Below are 17392 nucleotides of genomic sequence, written 5' to 3' on the forward strand. Positions count from 1 at the left end.
GAACATGATACCGGAGGTGGGTGTTTACCACATAAGCTTTTTCATTTTAGGTTGGGGTAAGAGATTTAAAAGCGTTAATCATAAAAGTAAACATACCTCAATCTTGTCCATGGATCGGAGAATATCTTGTTCATCATACAACATATCTTCAACTGAAACTTTGCTGACTTTAACATAATCGGATAAAAGAAGCTTGTATATGGCTTTAGTTGCATGAGTCATAAAAACACGGCCTTTGAAAGTGGTCTGGAAAGCAAATTCACACATTTTAGCTTATTGACAAGTAGGTGACATGAAATACATTGTAACATACCTTCTCCAGAAAATACGGAAGAGAGGCTGCATGATCCAAGTGGAAGCTGCACATGTACAACAACAGCCTACAGTGAGCCCGTCATTTAGGAAGCAAGGTTTCAAAGACACTTGGACTAATTTAATAAACAAGCTGTTTACAAACCAAAATGACCTTGGGTTAGCTATGAAGTAAACAGAAACAAGTATGTCCATATTATACATAAATGGGTAATATGATATGGTAATTTTGGAAAATATAACAAGCCAAATAGCTAAATTATTCAGAGTGATGATAACATTAAGAGGTAATACATCAGTAGATAACATTTCATATAAGCATCGTGCGGATGACATGCATAAATATAAATACAAACACATTTCATACATAAACAGGGTATACACTTCATGTATCCATAAGAAAGAACTGGTAACATCCTATGAGCTAAATTCAATCAATATTTGTTCGAGATAAGGAGGTCCCTCTCATAATGCGCTAATATGGTGTTTGGACTGTTGGAATCCAAAAGCCAAATAGCTAAATTATTCACAGTGATGATAACATTAAGAGGTAATACATCAGTAGATAACATTTCATATAAGCATCGTGCGGATGACTTGCATAAATATAAATACAAACACATTGCATACATAAACAGGGTATACACCATGTATCCATAACAGAAAGAACAAGTAACATCCTATGAGCTAAATTCAATCAATATTTTCGAGCTAAGGAGGTCCCTCTCATAATGATTCATGAATGTGTTAGTGTGGTGTTTGGACTGTTGGAATCCAAACAGCCAATAATTTTGATGGAGGGCCCCTAGAGAAGAAGGGGAAGATCGAGTAGAGCGGGGGGTGGGGGGGAGCAAACACTAGCCCTTAGGCTTCAACCAACACATTCTCTTTTCATTCTTCAAAATCTCTACTGTGTCCGTCAATTACAGCCAATATATAGGGAAAATAAAAGACATGAAATTGAAAACCAACTAAAATAAGAAACTAGCCTAAACTAGGAAACAAGGTCTAAACCGACTCTAAGGATGTGTTTGGTCATGTTTCTGTTTCAGAGACGACGTTTCGTGTCAAAAACGGAAATTTCCGTTTCTGTGTCAAAATGCCTTTTTTTTTTTGGAACGAAATTGGAACGACCAAACTACCTTTTGTCGATCCGTCAATTCTCGTTTCTACCTTTTTTTTTTTTTTAACACACCATAAATGCACCAAACGCTTTATTCCATTTTTTTATTCTCATAGAACAATAAAACTCCATAAATGTTTTTCTAAAATGTTACCAAACGCAGCCTCACTCTTATGTTCCTACTCTGTAAAATAAAAGACACAAAATAAACCACTATTAATTACTTCCAACCCTTGTTGAACCAAAACCCTGGGCTGGATCAGTTCTTCTTGGCTCTTGGCTCTTGGCTTCCGAAGCCGGTCATGCTGGTCAAACCAAGCAAGTGCAGCCGTGTCTGCATCAACTCTCCTCCTCTGAAAAGAACTCAACACCGTCGAGTTAAGACAAGGATTGAAGAGATTGTCTAAAGGAATACGCTGAATGAGGAATGATCCCACCATCTTCTTGAGCTTAATTTCAGGGAGATTTTTAACCGGATGTAACTTTATAGTCATGTTATCATGCTTGAAGGCATAGGTGTAGGCATAGCCACAATGTTGTACTTTCTAGTCAAATAACCATGGTCAACCAAGAAGGATATGGCACACCTACAGAGGGAGGACATCGCATTGTACTGTATCATTAAATCCACCAATTGAACATGTGAGCAAACACTTATCTGTGATAATGAGATTAGTGTTGTTCACCCAAGCAACCTTGTAGGGATTTGGATATGGCTTGTCTTCAATCCCAACTTATGAACAGCGTCTTCAGAAACAACATTAGTGCAACTACCTCCATCAATGACCAAGGTTAACAGTTAGTCATTGCACTTCAGAGGGGTCTGAAAAATACTATTGCGATGCCAATCTTCATCTTCAATGACTTTCTGAGTAGTCAACACATGACGAATGACGTAAAAAGGATGTGGGTCCTCATCATTGGGAGTGTCATTGACTTCACCTAACGCGAAATCTTCCCTTAGATCACATGTTTCATAGCCAAGCTGCCTGCTTCCGGAATGTAAGGTAAAGGAGAATCCTTATCAAGAAAAACAAGTGAATGGTTGGGCCACTGAGCACTGAAATGTTCATATCCTTTGCATGCAAAGCATTGATGAGGAAACTTTGACGTCCCAAAAGGTTTATCAGAACCACACCGAAGTGGAGAATATGGACGGTTTGGCCATGAAAATGAAATGCCTGAATCATGCGAGGTGGAAAATATGGTCAACTAGGTCATGAAGATGCCATAGATGAAGCACTAGCCTATGGGCAGTTGACTAACTCTTCTTGGGTAGAAGGATGTTGCTGAACTGAACCAGACCTCGAGGAAAAGTATCTCTAAAATGTCTCCAATTCTATGGACGTTTCAGGCTTTCCTCAACTTGATATACTATATATATGTACACCATCTTCTATTGTAGGCAATCGACTAAATGCAAGGGCAACACTAATTTGAGGGTGCAAATCATTGCGGAATGTGCCACTAAAACTTCTTCATCCCACTCAAAATCAAAACAAGTGGCAAAATAGTAGAATCTGGCAACATACTCTTCAACTATCAGATTTTCCTATTTCAACTATGCAAGCCTGATGTGCATGCGCTGGTTGTAATCATAAGGCAGGGATCTTTGGTTCATGACTTCATGCATTTTTGCCCAAGTAGTGACTAATTCAATGCTTGATGTTCGGTTCTATTGCTACTGCTTAACCCACCAATCTCGAGCCATGTCTTTCAGTTTAGCCTCTACAAATAATACCTTTTGGGCTCAATCAACCCGTACCATATGAAGAATGTCTCTAAGCTGTGAATCCAGTCAAGATACAGTTCTGGATTGTTGTCCCCATAAAAGTTAAGAACGTCAAATTTTGCTACTCTTTCCGTTCCATATGGTGGAGTTAGCAGTGGTGGTGTATGATGTGGTGGTGGTGGTGGTGGTGGTGGTGGTGGTGATGAAAGATCCTAAAGGGGTGGGTGTTTGAAGAATCCCAAGATTGAATGGGACTCTTTCCTCTGTCAGCTGCCTCGAATCGGTCAAGCGAAGCTTGCATGGTTGTCATCATTGTCTGAATGGAGGTGACAACCGTGGTGAGGGTATCAACACATTCAGTGAGAGTGTCAATTTTGGAACCAATCTCACCTTCGTAGGAGTTGAACTGATGAAGAAATTCACCATTGGCTACCACGATGGAAGATAACAAGAGAGCACTTAAAAGGTAATGGCAAAATAGCCTTAAGTAAAACAAAATACAGATTATGTAGAATAAGGAATCGACTTATAAGGGGTGGAGTTTATTGTATCGACAAAAGAAAAGTGAGGAATTTACTCTCTGTAAAACCATAGAAGCCAACGATAGGGTCGCTGGATGTAGCAACAAAATAGGCTGACGCACGGAAGAAGGAGAATATACAGGGGAGTCTTCTTTGAAATAACCTAGAGAGGGGTGAATAGGTTATACTAGTGAAATTTAAAATCTTTTTGAATTCCCTAAGTGTGATTGAAAAAATAAATGCGGAATAAAAATAATCAATCACACTACACCAAGATTTATAGTGGTTCGACTCAACTTGAGTCTAGTCCACTCCAGCAGAAGCAGCTCTGAATTGGCAAGCAAAAAATACTACCGTTCAGAATCAATATCTTGAGAGAATTCTGGCCCAAACACAGCAAACTCATGGCACTTTGACTCATCATGATCATCTTCTACAGTCTCTACAACGAGAAATTGATCAAGTACATGCCGAACTTGCTGGAATTGCTTCTAGTGTTGCCGATACCACTGCAGCCTTTGCCCTTATTGGACAAAAGGAAAAGCATCTCAGATATCTTAAAGCTCAATTTCAAAGCTTACAGCGACCACAGCCTCCTTCTTTCGCAACAAGTAGGCAGCAACCACTTCCAGTTACAGTTCCAAGCTTCATTCCACAAGATCCTTTTGCTATATATGCCTCTCCTGCTCCCCCAGTTGTCTCTTCTCCAAGGACTTCTCCTATTGAAGAACTCAAGGAACTTCAAAGACAACAGCGTGCTCTTCCCAAAAGAACACGAGCAACCAGAGGTCTTGCCCGTGGTAGACTTCCACCAGCATGGACAACCACTGCCGCACTTATGGATCTCAGTGATGATTATGAAGACGAATTTGCAGATGCCTTACCAGCACCACCTCCATTTACCCCTTACCCTATATGTCCGTCCCTTACCCAACACCACCACCTCCAGTGCCTATAACACCACCCAGTCCTCAGATTGCTCCACCATCTACTCCTGCACCCGCTTCACTACCTAAATCCATCCATACTATTGTTATCCCCTCAAAAAATGCTTTATCTGAGTACCTTACAAACCTTACCATCACTGATCCTCTTCCCTCTTTTATGAATGAAGGATCACATCCTGCTGCACCTCATGTTTCAGAAATGGATGATTACCCTGAAATACATAATCCTGAGGATCCACCCAGACCAACCCCTGCTCCACCCACACCTTATACCCCATATCAAAACCAACACCCCAAACAGTTTTTTACTCTAGATGATATCCCTGTTCCTAAATGGGCATCAAGAATTGCAGACTTCCATGCATGGATCAATGCAGAGCTACTTCATGAAGGCGCCTCCACCGTCACAGTCTTGTCCAAGTTTGTTGCCAGACTTCAAGGAAAACTCAGGGAATGGTATTTAGCTCTTGCCCCTTACAGACAACTTCAACTTGTCCAACTTACTGAGAGCCAGTTCATTACCACTCTCTATCAGGAATTTCTTGGCCCAGTTTCAAATGATTTATCAAAGGCCCATGATGAATTCCTCCAAATGAAGTGTTGTTCCTTGAATAGATCAGATCTTGATAAACATTTTTCAAGGATGACTGATCGTTTCCATAAGATTGGCGGAATTGATGATAAAATCTCAAACAAGTCTTTCTGAACTCCCTTCCATAACCTCTTGGCGCAGATACACAGCAGTTTTTAAGAAACCAAAACATTCCATTAGCCTCATGTACTGTTGGTTCACTCTACAGCTATGCACTTACAACTCTTGACAAACTCTGCAACATCAAAAAAGTCTGAAAAGATTTGCAAGACAGATCTGATAAGGTCTCTTCTGCCTGTGACACTTCTTATCTCAAGATCAAGTGCAAAGATGTCAAATCCTGTGATTGCTCTACCAAGAAGTCTTCTCATATCAAAAGATTCCCCCCGTTTTCACGGCGACAGAAACGGAAACATAAGTTCTCCTTCAAATCCCCAAAGATCAAGAAAAAATGGAGATTTCTTCGGAAAAACAATTTAGAGGAAAATAAATCTACTTCTTGTTGTCTGTGGAAAAGACGGACAATCTTTTAGAACCTACTCTGTCTCCATGGGCATGCCAAGCATTTTATGTCAACAAACGACCAGAACAAGTTCGTGGAAAATTAAGAATGGTGATTAATTATCGGCCTTTAAATTTCTTTTTGGCTGATGAAAAATTTTCACTTCCAACTCGCCCGGCTTTACTCCTCTAGTTGGCTCATGCCACTGTCTTCTCCAAGTTTGATCTTAAAGCAGGTTTTTGGTAACCTGGAATAGTCCCAAAGGACAGACCAAAAACAGCTTTTTGTGTTCCCGGCTACCATATGCAATGGACAATAATGCCTTTTGGTTTAAAGACAGCCCCATCAATCTTCCAGAGAGCCATGATGAAAATCTTTGCTCCTATCCAAGACCATGCTCTTATATATATTGATGATATTCTCCTCTTTTCTAAAGATGAGCCAAAACATCTCCAGTTTCTTCAACAGTTTCACAAGATTGTTCAAGATTATGGTCTTATGCTCTCTTAAGAAGATGCAAATTAACGTCCCTACCATTGATTTTCTCGAAGTAATCATCTCCAAAGGACAATATAATCTTCAGCCCCATATTGCAACTTCATTACAGTTATTTCTAGATGGCCCTCTGACAAAAAATCAAGTTCAACAGTTTCTTGGGATAGTCAATTATATGACAGAGTTTCTTCCTCAACAGATCAAGCATACCTCCTTGCTTCACCAGCTTTTGCGTAAAAAAACTCCTCCTTGGTCTACAGCAATTCAAGCCCTGAAGAGACTTTCTGAAAATCTTCCCTCTCTCCAGATCCCCTCTACTGGAAAAAGAATTTTACAAACAAATGGTAGTGACACCCACTGGGGTGCAGTTCTCCTTGAAGAACAGACTCCAAACACCAAAAGAACTATTTGTGGTTACAAGAGTGGATCTTTCAAGCCCTCTGAAGCTCATTATCACTCTACCTTTAAGGAAATCCTAGCAGTCAAGCGTGGCATAGAAAAGTTCCAATTTCATCTTATTGGCCACAAGTTTCTCGTTGAAATTGATATGCCAAGTTTTCCCCGTATGCTTGAATTTCGACAGAAGATCCTCCCTCAAGCACAACTTCTCCGGTGGGCTCAATGGTCTCCCAATGGTCCTTTGATGTCAAACACATAAAAGGAAAAGAAAATGTTTTGGCAGATTTCCTCTCCCGACCTACCTCAACCTTTGCTGTCATACCTCTACTTTTCCCTATAACCCCGAGAGCCTCTACCTCACGACCTCCACCACCTGGCCATAACCTTTGTTGTTCTCTCCCACCAGGCCTCCCTCCATAAATCATCCAAGACTAAACTCAAAGAAGAGTCATTTCTTATAGTAAGACTACAGCTATTCAACTCCTCACAGTTGCCCTTCGCCGTGAAGGAATAGTCTTACCAGGAAGCTCTTTCCATCCTGATTACCCCTATCTTGCCCTTTTCTCCATTACTACCCTCCAAGAACTACAAGACCTTCCTCTCATTTATAAATGTATCTTTTGGCACCTCTGCTCGGCCTACACTATTGCCCTAAGTCTTCCCTTAAGCACTATTGATGTAGGGGGTTCCTAGGTGACTAGGTCTCCTACAAGATTAACTAACTAGGTAGGGTTAACTCAAGGGGCTTAGGTAGATAGGACAAAAAGAAACTCAGCAAACAAGATTAAGCATGCAAAATAAAATGAGACTAATAAACAAAGTAGCCAAAAGCAATAATAATCTAGATGGAAAAACACATAAATTCTTACTTAAGTTTCAAGTGGGGACAAGGGGAAGGGAACAAACGACATACAAATGTTAGGTTCAGCACAAATCAATCTAGACACCCAAATTAGATATGCAAACAATCAATGTCCTCTAGCAACCAACTAAAATAGAGAAGCAACAAGGTTTCTTTTGGAGATATAACAATAACGAAACGATTTAAAACAACGGGTAAAAAATAGGCATAAACAAAGGGCAAAGGCTGGTTTCAATGTTAATGGACTACAATATATAATAGGGATTAATAGAGGTGGGGAGGGTTTAGTTTAATGTTTTACCATACTGCTGTTCAGATCTGAGGAGAAAAGAAGAGATCAAGGTCCTCCAAAATAAAGAGATGCAGTCCACCTTTAGTTGATGAAGACAAGTCCAGCCGATTGTAGAGAGATCAGCACCAGTGGAGAGTAAACAACAACCGAGAGTAACAGCAGCCGAGGGTAGCAGCAGCAGTGATGTAATGGCAGCAGTGTATAGCAGCAGCAGTGAGCATCGAAAGGGAAGATCAGCAGCAACAAAAACAGCAGCAGAAAAAAAAAGAATGGAAAAAGAGAGGGAGGCGAGACAACAGAGAAGAGAGAGCCGAGAGACTAAGAGAAGAAAGAGGCGAGAGAGAAAAGTGAGAAAGACGAGATTGAAAGAGAGAGAGAGAACCGTGAGAGGGGTGGGGGTTTGCTCTTGGCTGTTTTTTCAATTAACATTCATTGTATTCCATAATGGCCAATGGCCTTACACTTAAATAGAATAAACTTCCAAAAATAAAAAAGATATTTAGAAACTCAATTACTTGAAATAAAAGACTACCTAATAGACCAATATAAAGAAATCCTAGTTTCCTAATTTTGTAAGACAATCAAATATCACTAGATTTAAAGCAAAGTACTAGAATCAAATAAGATTTGGTGGGGTCCACAAGATCTGCAAAGTACTAGAATCAAATAAGATTTGGTAGAGTCCACAAGATCTAATGATTGGGAGGACAAGGGGGGTCGAACCCAGCGCTGGAAGGCTGGTTCGACTCCTTTCTTTCCTTCTTCTTTCTTGTTTAATCCTCTAACCACAAAGATGGACCTGGTTGAATCTTCTTCTTCTTTCGACTGTACACCTTGATGTCCCCATCAACTATCCATTGGTTTACCTCCCGTTGGATGTTTCCCAACCGAAGTGTTCCTCGACCCAACCTAACAATCCTTACCTTCCTACAGCTCTTTGCTCCCATAAATTACTGGTTTCACCTTTTTCCCTCTCATCTCCCAGAAACCATGGAAGACAACCCGAACCAATACCATATTACCATCCTTTTTCATCGGCCTCCTCTCATTCACCAAATCTTTGAAAATCAACAACCCTGCCATTACATCCATTACACTCCTGATTTCCATGTGTTAAACGTCAGGCCTTATGAACTTTTTACCAACCGAGCTCAACACAGGACTGAATGGAGATCCTTTTTAGCTACTATGTGCGCTGCTAATGACATCCTTCCATGTCAAGTCCCAGCCCCACTTCTTCTGTGCCTTGACACTGCATGGGAACTCCATCAAACAGGCAGACTCACCGATCCACGTGTTGAACAGCTACTTGACACCTACAATGACTGGTTGATTGATACAGCCAGTTTTTACCCAGCCAGTAGCTCTGACAGCTAGTGGTCGGTCCCACTTATCATCTCGAATTGTGTGTTTTGTATCTTTGTGTGTTTTAAGTCTTTAGTATGTGAAATAATTGATGTTATCTCTTCGTGCTTTGTAAAAGGTTGTAACGTGTCTAGTGTGTGGGATCCCCACGTATTGGATCTAATGTTGTAATAACTCTATAAATAGGATTCTCAGGATGCAATGAAAGCGCAGAGAGAAAAAATTGTGTGTGAACATCAGTGTCAGATAGAAATGTGTGTGAACATCTGTGTCAGATAGAAATGGTATCAGAGCCAAGTTCCTTCTCTTTCTCCGGCTAAACTCCTCCTCTGACTATCACTCTCGTTTGGGTTGAACCTGTTGTAGCTAAAGATACAGTCTAGGCCACGCCCTTTTGCAAGTAATCCCTGCTTATGGTTCCTTCTGGCAGAAAAAGACCCTTGAGCGTGGTGGGCTTTCAGGCTAAGGATGCCGTTCAGTGCCCTTTTTGGCTCGGGTTGCTCTGCAGTTAGGTACTATGATCAGGGGGTTCTTGATCGGCCTCGACTAGCTATGTCTTTACCTACTTCAAGTTCTCCGATGAGTTGTGATGGTTCCGATTTGGAGTCTGCCAGTTATTTTTCTTGAATTCTTATGGCCTCACCTCATTCTTTCCTTTTTTCTTCCCCACGACAAACTTCTTCGTCCCGATCATCTTCTTCATCTTCTTTAGATTACCTTTATGAACTTTCTTATGTCCCTGATGATCAAGTTCTTCCTGTTACTCCTACACCACTTCTGAATCTCTACATTGTTTTCCCAAAGACCCCAATACCCTCAAAATGGACAGCTCTTCTTAAACGTAAGAAGACTCCACCTCTAAAAGAATTGGTTCAAGCTTCTCGCTTTGATCAATTCCAGGTCCTTGCTACTGAAAAAAACAACTTTTTACCCTTGAGATACCTTTGGAGGTAATCCCCCAGTGGATCCAACAAGGTTATACTCATCTCCATCTAGGAGCCATCAAATTTGCTCTCTCCTTCCATGGTAGGAAAGGACTTCCAGTGGTTTCCCGGGTAGCTCTTCTTGACAGTCAGTTTTTGCAGTATCAACATGTCATGATCGCTACTGTTCAAACAACCCTAAATGCAGGAACAATGTTTCACTCTGTATCCTAATTTTAATATTCCATTATCAGATCCTCTTCTTCCCACTGCCCTTAAATTCCAAATCCAAATTACTGGTGTTCCCCAGAATGCTATTGCTAAGGCTGCTACTTTACATTATCAGATGGCCTATCGATTGCAAAACCATGCCTTTGATCTCCTCACAGGCCATTCTGAGGATGCTTTGTTCATAACTATGGACTCTAACCAAGTCCCTTGCTGTACCTATGTCCCACGACAGATTTCTAGGGACGAACTTCTTCGTCTCCTTCCTTCTTCTTGGGTTACAGCTTATGAACAACAAGTCTCTGCTTCTCAGCCACAGGCTCCTCCAGACCCAGTCCAGTCTACAGATCCAGAATATGTTACACACCCCAATGGTGAAGTAGAAATCAGGTTTCCTCCTCCACAACCTCAAACCCGTCCTCCATTTCCAACCTCTTTTGGCATGATCCAAGAACAAATTCCTATCAAATCTTTTGATTCAAAGGGTGATCCAATCTATTTCTTCCAAGATCCTGTTACAGATCATAAATATTTTGACCTTTGTGACTGCGATGCTTGTTTACAAGATTCTGAGGATGACACCCCTTCTCCACGGCGTTCTTCTAGACGAAAGTCTTCCCAACAACTTCTACAAGAACGATATGACTTGGGAGAATCCTCTGTAGGTCCCCCCAGTAATGAATCCAAATACCCTTTCTTTGTCAAGTGTGGAAACAATAAGGTTACACCTAAACCTTCTCCCTCTACTTGCAAACCTCCACCAAAACCAGATTTTCCCCCTCCGATCATTCCTCCCTGTTGTATGTACACTCCAGGATCTTCCTCCTCTTCTCCCCTCAAGAATTTCCCAGGACCAAGTGACTCTGGCCCAGATGTTCATGGTATTCGCCATGTTTGAAAAATAAAACCTTCAATACAAGTTCCACTTGTAAGGTATTACACTAGCTCTCCCTTTCAGTACAGTAGGTAAGGAAGAAAACCTTTACAAAATCTTATTTAGGACAAGTGTATCCTTACAATCTCCTCTAAGGCATAGAGGCACCTTTTGCAATTCAGTTTAACGGTGGAGAGACACCTATACAATCTCCTTTACAGGTAGAGAAGCACATTTACAATCTCCTTTACAGGTAGAGAAGCATCTTTACAATCTTATTAGGACAAGAGAACCCTACAGTAGCTTAAGTACAATCTAGACAAGTGTAAAAGAGAGAAGTGGAATAAAGTTTCGAGTTACCATGTGCGGTGCGTGCAATGAATATGAAATGATAAAAATAGATAGCACCTTTTAGTGGTTTCCCTTTAGATGTTGAGTGATGATGGAGACTTCCACACAATCTTGAGTTCTTGAAAAGTGTGTTGGACTTCAATAAATAAACTCAATATTATAAGAACCGTTTCTCACTGAATAGCACTTTGATTATGATTGTTAATGCTCACTTCATTGTTAATTATTAAAGTCATTAGTGGGGTATTTATATAGGCAGAGACTAGGCTCAATTAGGGTAACAAAATCACCCAATTTGGAAGAAGAATAATTTATAACGGATAGAAATTTTCTCAACTTGCAATTTCCGTTTCCAAGTCCAGTTGTACAAAAGTAACCATTAGGCTAAAAATATAGCCGTTGAGGGTGTTTAGAGGTGAACCAGCAGTTGATGCTTCCAGCCGGTAGTTGTCGGATGCCCTCTGGGGGCTAAGACAAAGAGGACCATTTGATCCAGAATTGATCCGGCAAACCGGTTCAATTTTCGATTAAATTCAACAGTTGCCGATTACATCTGGTAGTTGTTGGATGGTCTCTGTTATCATTCTCTGATGAAGAACTGATCACAGAGATTAAGCCGTAGTTACAGCTTAGATCCGGAAGTTGCTGGTTGGTCTCTATTTTGTGTTTTGACTGCCCAGCAGTCACACAAAGAGTGTCCAATGCCTTAGGTTGTTTCTTATATCTTTTCTAACACTAAAATGCATGAGTGTAGTGCATGTTAGTGTGTGTAAATTACAACCTAATCTAGAGGTCTTCAAGTCTTTAATTCTTCAAGTCTTGAACTCTTTAAGTCTTCTAATCTTCAACTGTTCAAGTCTTCTAGTCATCAATTCTTGAAGTCTTCAACTTTTCAATCACTTTATGCCATATCACGTCTTGAGCCTTAATGGGTGTACTTGATATCTTCTTCAAGCATTGATGCCAACTTGTTGATACTCTTCATTTGATGACTTCAATCTTCATTTCTTCCTTTCATTCATCAAATTCAATCTTTGAATGAAGTCTCTACAAAACAATACTTGACGGCAAATTGAGAAATACCTTCATATGTTTGTTATCATCAAAACCAACTATAGGAGTATTGGGATATCCCTAACATTCTTCTGGCAATGGAAATGGCAATGGCAAATAGCAAGAAGGTAGCAGTGATGCTCCAGGGGATCCAACGGAAAATTAGGGGGGAATGGCGACTCTAATAGGGCGTCGTGGCGAGGAGATCAAGCAAGATATGAATCATGGCCTCTCTTACTCCCGCGTCTATTTTTCCTCTTCTTCTTTTTTTTTCTTTTTTCTTTTTTCTTTATTTTTATTCATTTCGAAAAACCAAAATTGTGGAGGTTTGATTGAACGGGTTACGGAGGAAAGAGGAAGGTGGTGGAGTTTGCAACTTCTCAAATTTGCAACAGTATTTTCTCTTCTTTTTTTTTAAGGATGAACCAAGAAAAGGGGTTCAATCGAAGGAAAAGGGGGGAAAAAGGCACAATGAGGTTTGCTGTAGGAAAAGGGGTCACCGAAGTGGGTTTTAAACTTCTCTACAGAAGCAAGGAGAAGACTGAGGAGGGAGGAAGAGAGAAGGAAGGGGAAGGAATGGGGATCCTTCGGCTTTAACACCAAGTTGATGGAGGGCCTCTAGAGAAGAAGAAGAAGATCAGAGTAGCAAAGGGAAGGGGAAACCACACAAGCACACACTAGTCCTTAGGCTTCAACCAACACATTCTCTAATTCATACTTAAAAAATCTGTCTACTGTGTCCATCGATTACAGCCAATATATAGGGAAAATAAAAGATATGAAATCGGAAACCAACTAAAATAGAAAACTGGCATAAACCAGGAAAAAAGTCATAAAAGGAAACAAGGTCTAAACCGACTCTAACTCCTATGTTCCTACTCTATGAAATAAAAGACACAAAATAAATTACAACTAATTACTTCCAACCCTTGATGGACCAAAACCCTGGTCTGGACCGGTTCTTCTTGGCTTTTGGTTTTCAAAGCCAGTCATGCTGGTCCAACCAGGCAAGTGCAGCCATGTCTGCATCAAATTTCCATTGCACATTTTGGTTCAACAAACCTTATTAGTAAATAAGAGTTCTAACTGTGACAAATAAATTGCCACCAACAGCATAGCAGCTTACACCATAAAGAATGATGTAAATTGCCTCACTAGCAAAAAATTATATACCTCTAGTCTAACTAATTTATCCTGATGCATAAACCCCACTGGGCCAAACAAGCAATAACAACTGATCAAATTTCCCTTTTATTCACTCATTATGACCCTCTTTTTGGGCTCTATATAGGTCCTACACTCCTACTGTGATTTGGATATTAATTATGCTTCCACATTCCTTAGAACCATTAAGTACTAAGAAAAATAAAACTTGTCTTTATTCCTCCTTTTTCAGGACAAAACTGGTGTATGTTCAAGAATCAACTTGGTCAACTCCACAAGTTCAGGTTAATCAGGTATCAAACTTTTATTCCTACACAGCCATCAAATCTGTCAAACTTCTTTTATTACCAACACTTCAAAAAGAATTCTAAAAGCATACAAGATAACAACTCCCAGCTTCTAGTTTACTATAAATCAGATTCACGATCCAACGGCAGTCATTTATGAAAAATTATTAAAATGGGGGATTAAGCAGCGTTAATATCTGCCTATAAAGGATTGAAGAAAAGAATATTAACGTGGCAAAGATGCATACTGAGTCACAAGGAGCACGTCAATGGTCGAGGGATCAATCTCATCAAAGTATGGAAGAGCAGCCATGCCCGAATAAGCAGGATGAATTCCACAGTCAAACTATCAACCAACAAATAAAACAAATGTAAGCCATCAACATTTACACAATAATAAAGAAGATAAAAGTAAAACCATTAAAGCATGACCAATTACAAACAATACATAGTTTATATTTTGCATACCAAAACAGTTTTTCCTTTGAAAGACATGTACACGCAGGACCGCCCAACTTCATTCCCGGCCCCCAAAGGGGTGATCATAAGCTGGTCTCCTTCTCGTGTCACAGTAGATTCTCGTCTCTTCAGAAGAGATGGCGGCACTGGTCCTGTTGATGTCATATCTTTTCCCTGTCCAGTGCCTACTAAGTGCTCCAGTGAAATTCTGCAAAAACAAAAGTTATCTTTGTGATGGTCTGTAGCAGCCAAAAACAAAGGTAGGCAAAACTGATTCCCAGTTAAGACTGATTTCTTGAACAATTCTCAATATACCAAGAATTCAACATTCATTGCCACTGTTAGAGCAACAAGAAGAAAAATGAAAAACCAACAAATCCCAGTGAAGCTGAAGATTCAAAAGCCACAATACAAACCAAGCTCACAACCTAATTTGCTTGTTCAATCAATAATGGAATATAAAGGGTTGATAAAATGAAACCCCAGTTCTCCCACACTTTTTTTTTTTTTTAGGGGGTGGGGGGTGGGGGGAGAGGAGAGGGGGAGGAAGGGAAGGGAGGAGGAAGATTAGAAAACTTAAGCAAATTCTGTGCAAATGCAATGAAAAATTCTACATCTTATCGGAAATGGAAGAAATAGAGAAACGAACAATGAAACAAGCAAATTTAAAACCGAGTATCGGAGAGTACTTACAGAAAAAATGACAGAGTAAACTCACCAACGAGAGCTTACACTACACAGAGTAACGACTTCTAAACCCTAACCATTTCGGATCGGGCTCCTCTCCAATGAGGAGATCGCCCAATGAGCCCTACGTGTGCGACACCTGACACATTCCAATCCAACGGTTGGGAGATTACTAACCAAAAACCACAACCATTACCCCCACTTAAACCGACTACCAGCTACCCAAAGCCAAACCTGCTACTACCCTCTCTCTCCCGTATCTTTCATCTTCCTCAACCCATTTCAATAGTTCAAGCTCAAGTTCAAAAAACCCTAGTTTTCCTGCAAATCTCGCACCATGAAGATACAATGCATTCAACAGGCTAGCCAAACCAAAATTAAGAAGAAAAATAAACAACTTCAAATCATCAAACAACAGAATTCGAATAACCAATTCATCTTCCCCACCCAGTACGAAAGGGAAAGCAAAACATATACCAGCTACTGAGACATTATCAAACCCAAACTCTCTGAAACCTTTCGGCCCAGCATTCAGAGTATCTAGAGTCTCACCGAATATTTAAAAAAATTTCCTCCTTGAACAGATTTCCAAGCGTGTTCCAGGGCAACCCACAAGCGGAAAGCACTCGAGCGACCTTCAAAATATTCCCATCTTCGGTTAAGAAGAACTCATGGCACGACAAGAAACCATTGATTTTCCGTAGGAGAATTCAACCTTTGAGACGAGGTTAGAGAGGGAAACCACGGAGTTCTTGCTAATGTGCCCAGCCAGGGTAAAGGCAAGGATGTGGGAGAAAAAAGATACTCAGTTTGTGCTTGCTGGGCTTGGTCGACAGCTCGAGCTCCATATCTATAGAGAGCGGCAAGGGAAGAATTGAAATGGCGTCAAATGAAGTCAAACCTAACCGGAACCGATAATGGGTTGATTTTGGACTAAGATATAAAAGGACCGAACCAACCAGTAACCAAATTAAAACTGAACCAAATGAAACTGATAAAAAAATGTCATCGATTATGAGATTATAAATAGTTGAATTGATTATTCATTGATTTCAATATTAATGCGTAGATTTTTTTGTTGTAAGGTGAATTTTTACAAATCAATGAATATGAAGTTATGAATAAGGAAATTGATTCGCAAATTATAACAATACTTCCATTAATCTCCATGTTCATTATACAAAATTAGTTGAATAGCTAAATGAATGATTTAATTGTAGGGTTAATTTTGAGATTTCAATATTAGTTATCCATTGGTTCCAACATTAATTATTTTTCTATGACAATAATAAGCAATGATTTAATTTGTAACAACAATTTCTCTACAAACTTCATTAAGTATTAACCTATTGGTTTCAATATTAGTTATATTTCCCTCACAATTGATAACATGAAAATTTCAAATCAATCTTATATTCTTAGTTATTTACTTGTTTGACATAGGAAAGATGATTTAAAATATTTGTACCAAATATTTCCTCATTACAGGTTATAAATGTATAATTCATTGTGGTTCAAACCCACCAATCTAAAAAAAATTTGAAAAACAAAAATAAACCAACATTGTATCATTCCAGAAGTGAAGCCAATCGAAAACCAAAGTTCCTTGGTGATTTGGTTTCGGTCTCCCTCATTCTTAGACCGAAACCCATTCAATCCGATCAAACGGACTATTTGACACCCCTAAACAACACAATGAGACAAAGGAGATAGAGAGTAAACGCATAATGATGGGTTACAGTAGGGTTTAAGTTCGACGTTTCCCAAGGTGGAGAGAGAGAGAGAGCTCCTAGGATGGAGGATCCCACGTAACATCAGGATTTGGATTTGGGTTTGGATAGTTGGTAGTCCGTTAAAGTGGAGGTAATGGTTGTCATTTTTTGTCAATAGATCTCCCAACCATTGGATTGAAATGTGCCAATTGTCACACACGTATGGCTCATTGGGTGATCTCCTCATTGGAGAGGATCCCCATTCTGCATGCTCCAGAGTAGGGGTGTCAAAACCTAGCTCGAATTAATAAAACCCAAACCAAACCAAACCGATCCTAATTGGATTGGTTTTGGACTGAGGTATGTTGGGACTGGCTAAAAATTGGTCTAAACCAAACTGACCAATAACCAAATCGAAACCAAACCGAATGAAACTGATAAAAAAAATAAATGATTGTAAGATTATAAATTGGTGAAATAATACTTCCATTGATTTCGTTGTTTACTATAGA

General features: G+C 39.8%; 1 protein-coding gene across 1 annotated transcript; it reads right to left on the bottom strand.

The window, feature by feature from the left end:
* Window positions 1-78: 78 nt before the first annotated feature.
* Window positions 79-15666, bottom strand: LOC122066917 (cleavage and polyadenylation specificity factor subunit 3-I-like). Its single transcript, XM_042630746.1, has 5 exons — window positions 15646-15666; window positions 14491-14689; window positions 14271-14368; window positions 314-359; window positions 79-246 (listed from the first exon to the last, which is right to left on the bottom strand). Exons 2-5 carry the CDS (start codon window positions 14644-14646, stop codon window positions 79-81), a joined length of 468 nt encoding a protein of 155 aa, XP_042486680.1. The 5' UTR covers window positions 14647-14689; window positions 15646-15666.
* Between the last annotated feature and the right edge of the window lie 1726 nt (window positions 15667-17392).

The sequence above is a fragment of the Macadamia integrifolia genome, unplaced genomic scaffold, assembly GCF_013358625.1.
Source record: "Macadamia integrifolia cultivar HAES 741 unplaced genomic scaffold, SCU_Mint_v3 scaffold2632, whole genome shotgun sequence".
In the NCBI taxonomy this organism is placed as follows: Eukaryota; Viridiplantae; Streptophyta; class Magnoliopsida; order Proteales; family Proteaceae; genus Macadamia; species Macadamia integrifolia.

Excerpts from the sequence above, each read along its gene's own strand:
- LOC122066917 (XM_042630746.1), bottom strand. The coding sequence starts at position 14,646 with ATGACATCAACAGGACCAGTGCCGCCATCTCTTCTGAAGAGACGAGAA. Across the intron at positions 14,369-14,490 it reads TCAAAGGAAAAACTGTTTTG|TTTGACTGTGGAATTCATCC; the intron begins GTATGCAAAATA and ends GTTGGTTGATAG. Across the intron at positions 247-313 it reads TTCCGTATTTTCTGGAGAAG|ACCACTTTCAAAGGCCGTGT; the intron begins GTATGTTACAAT and ends TTTGCTTTCCAG.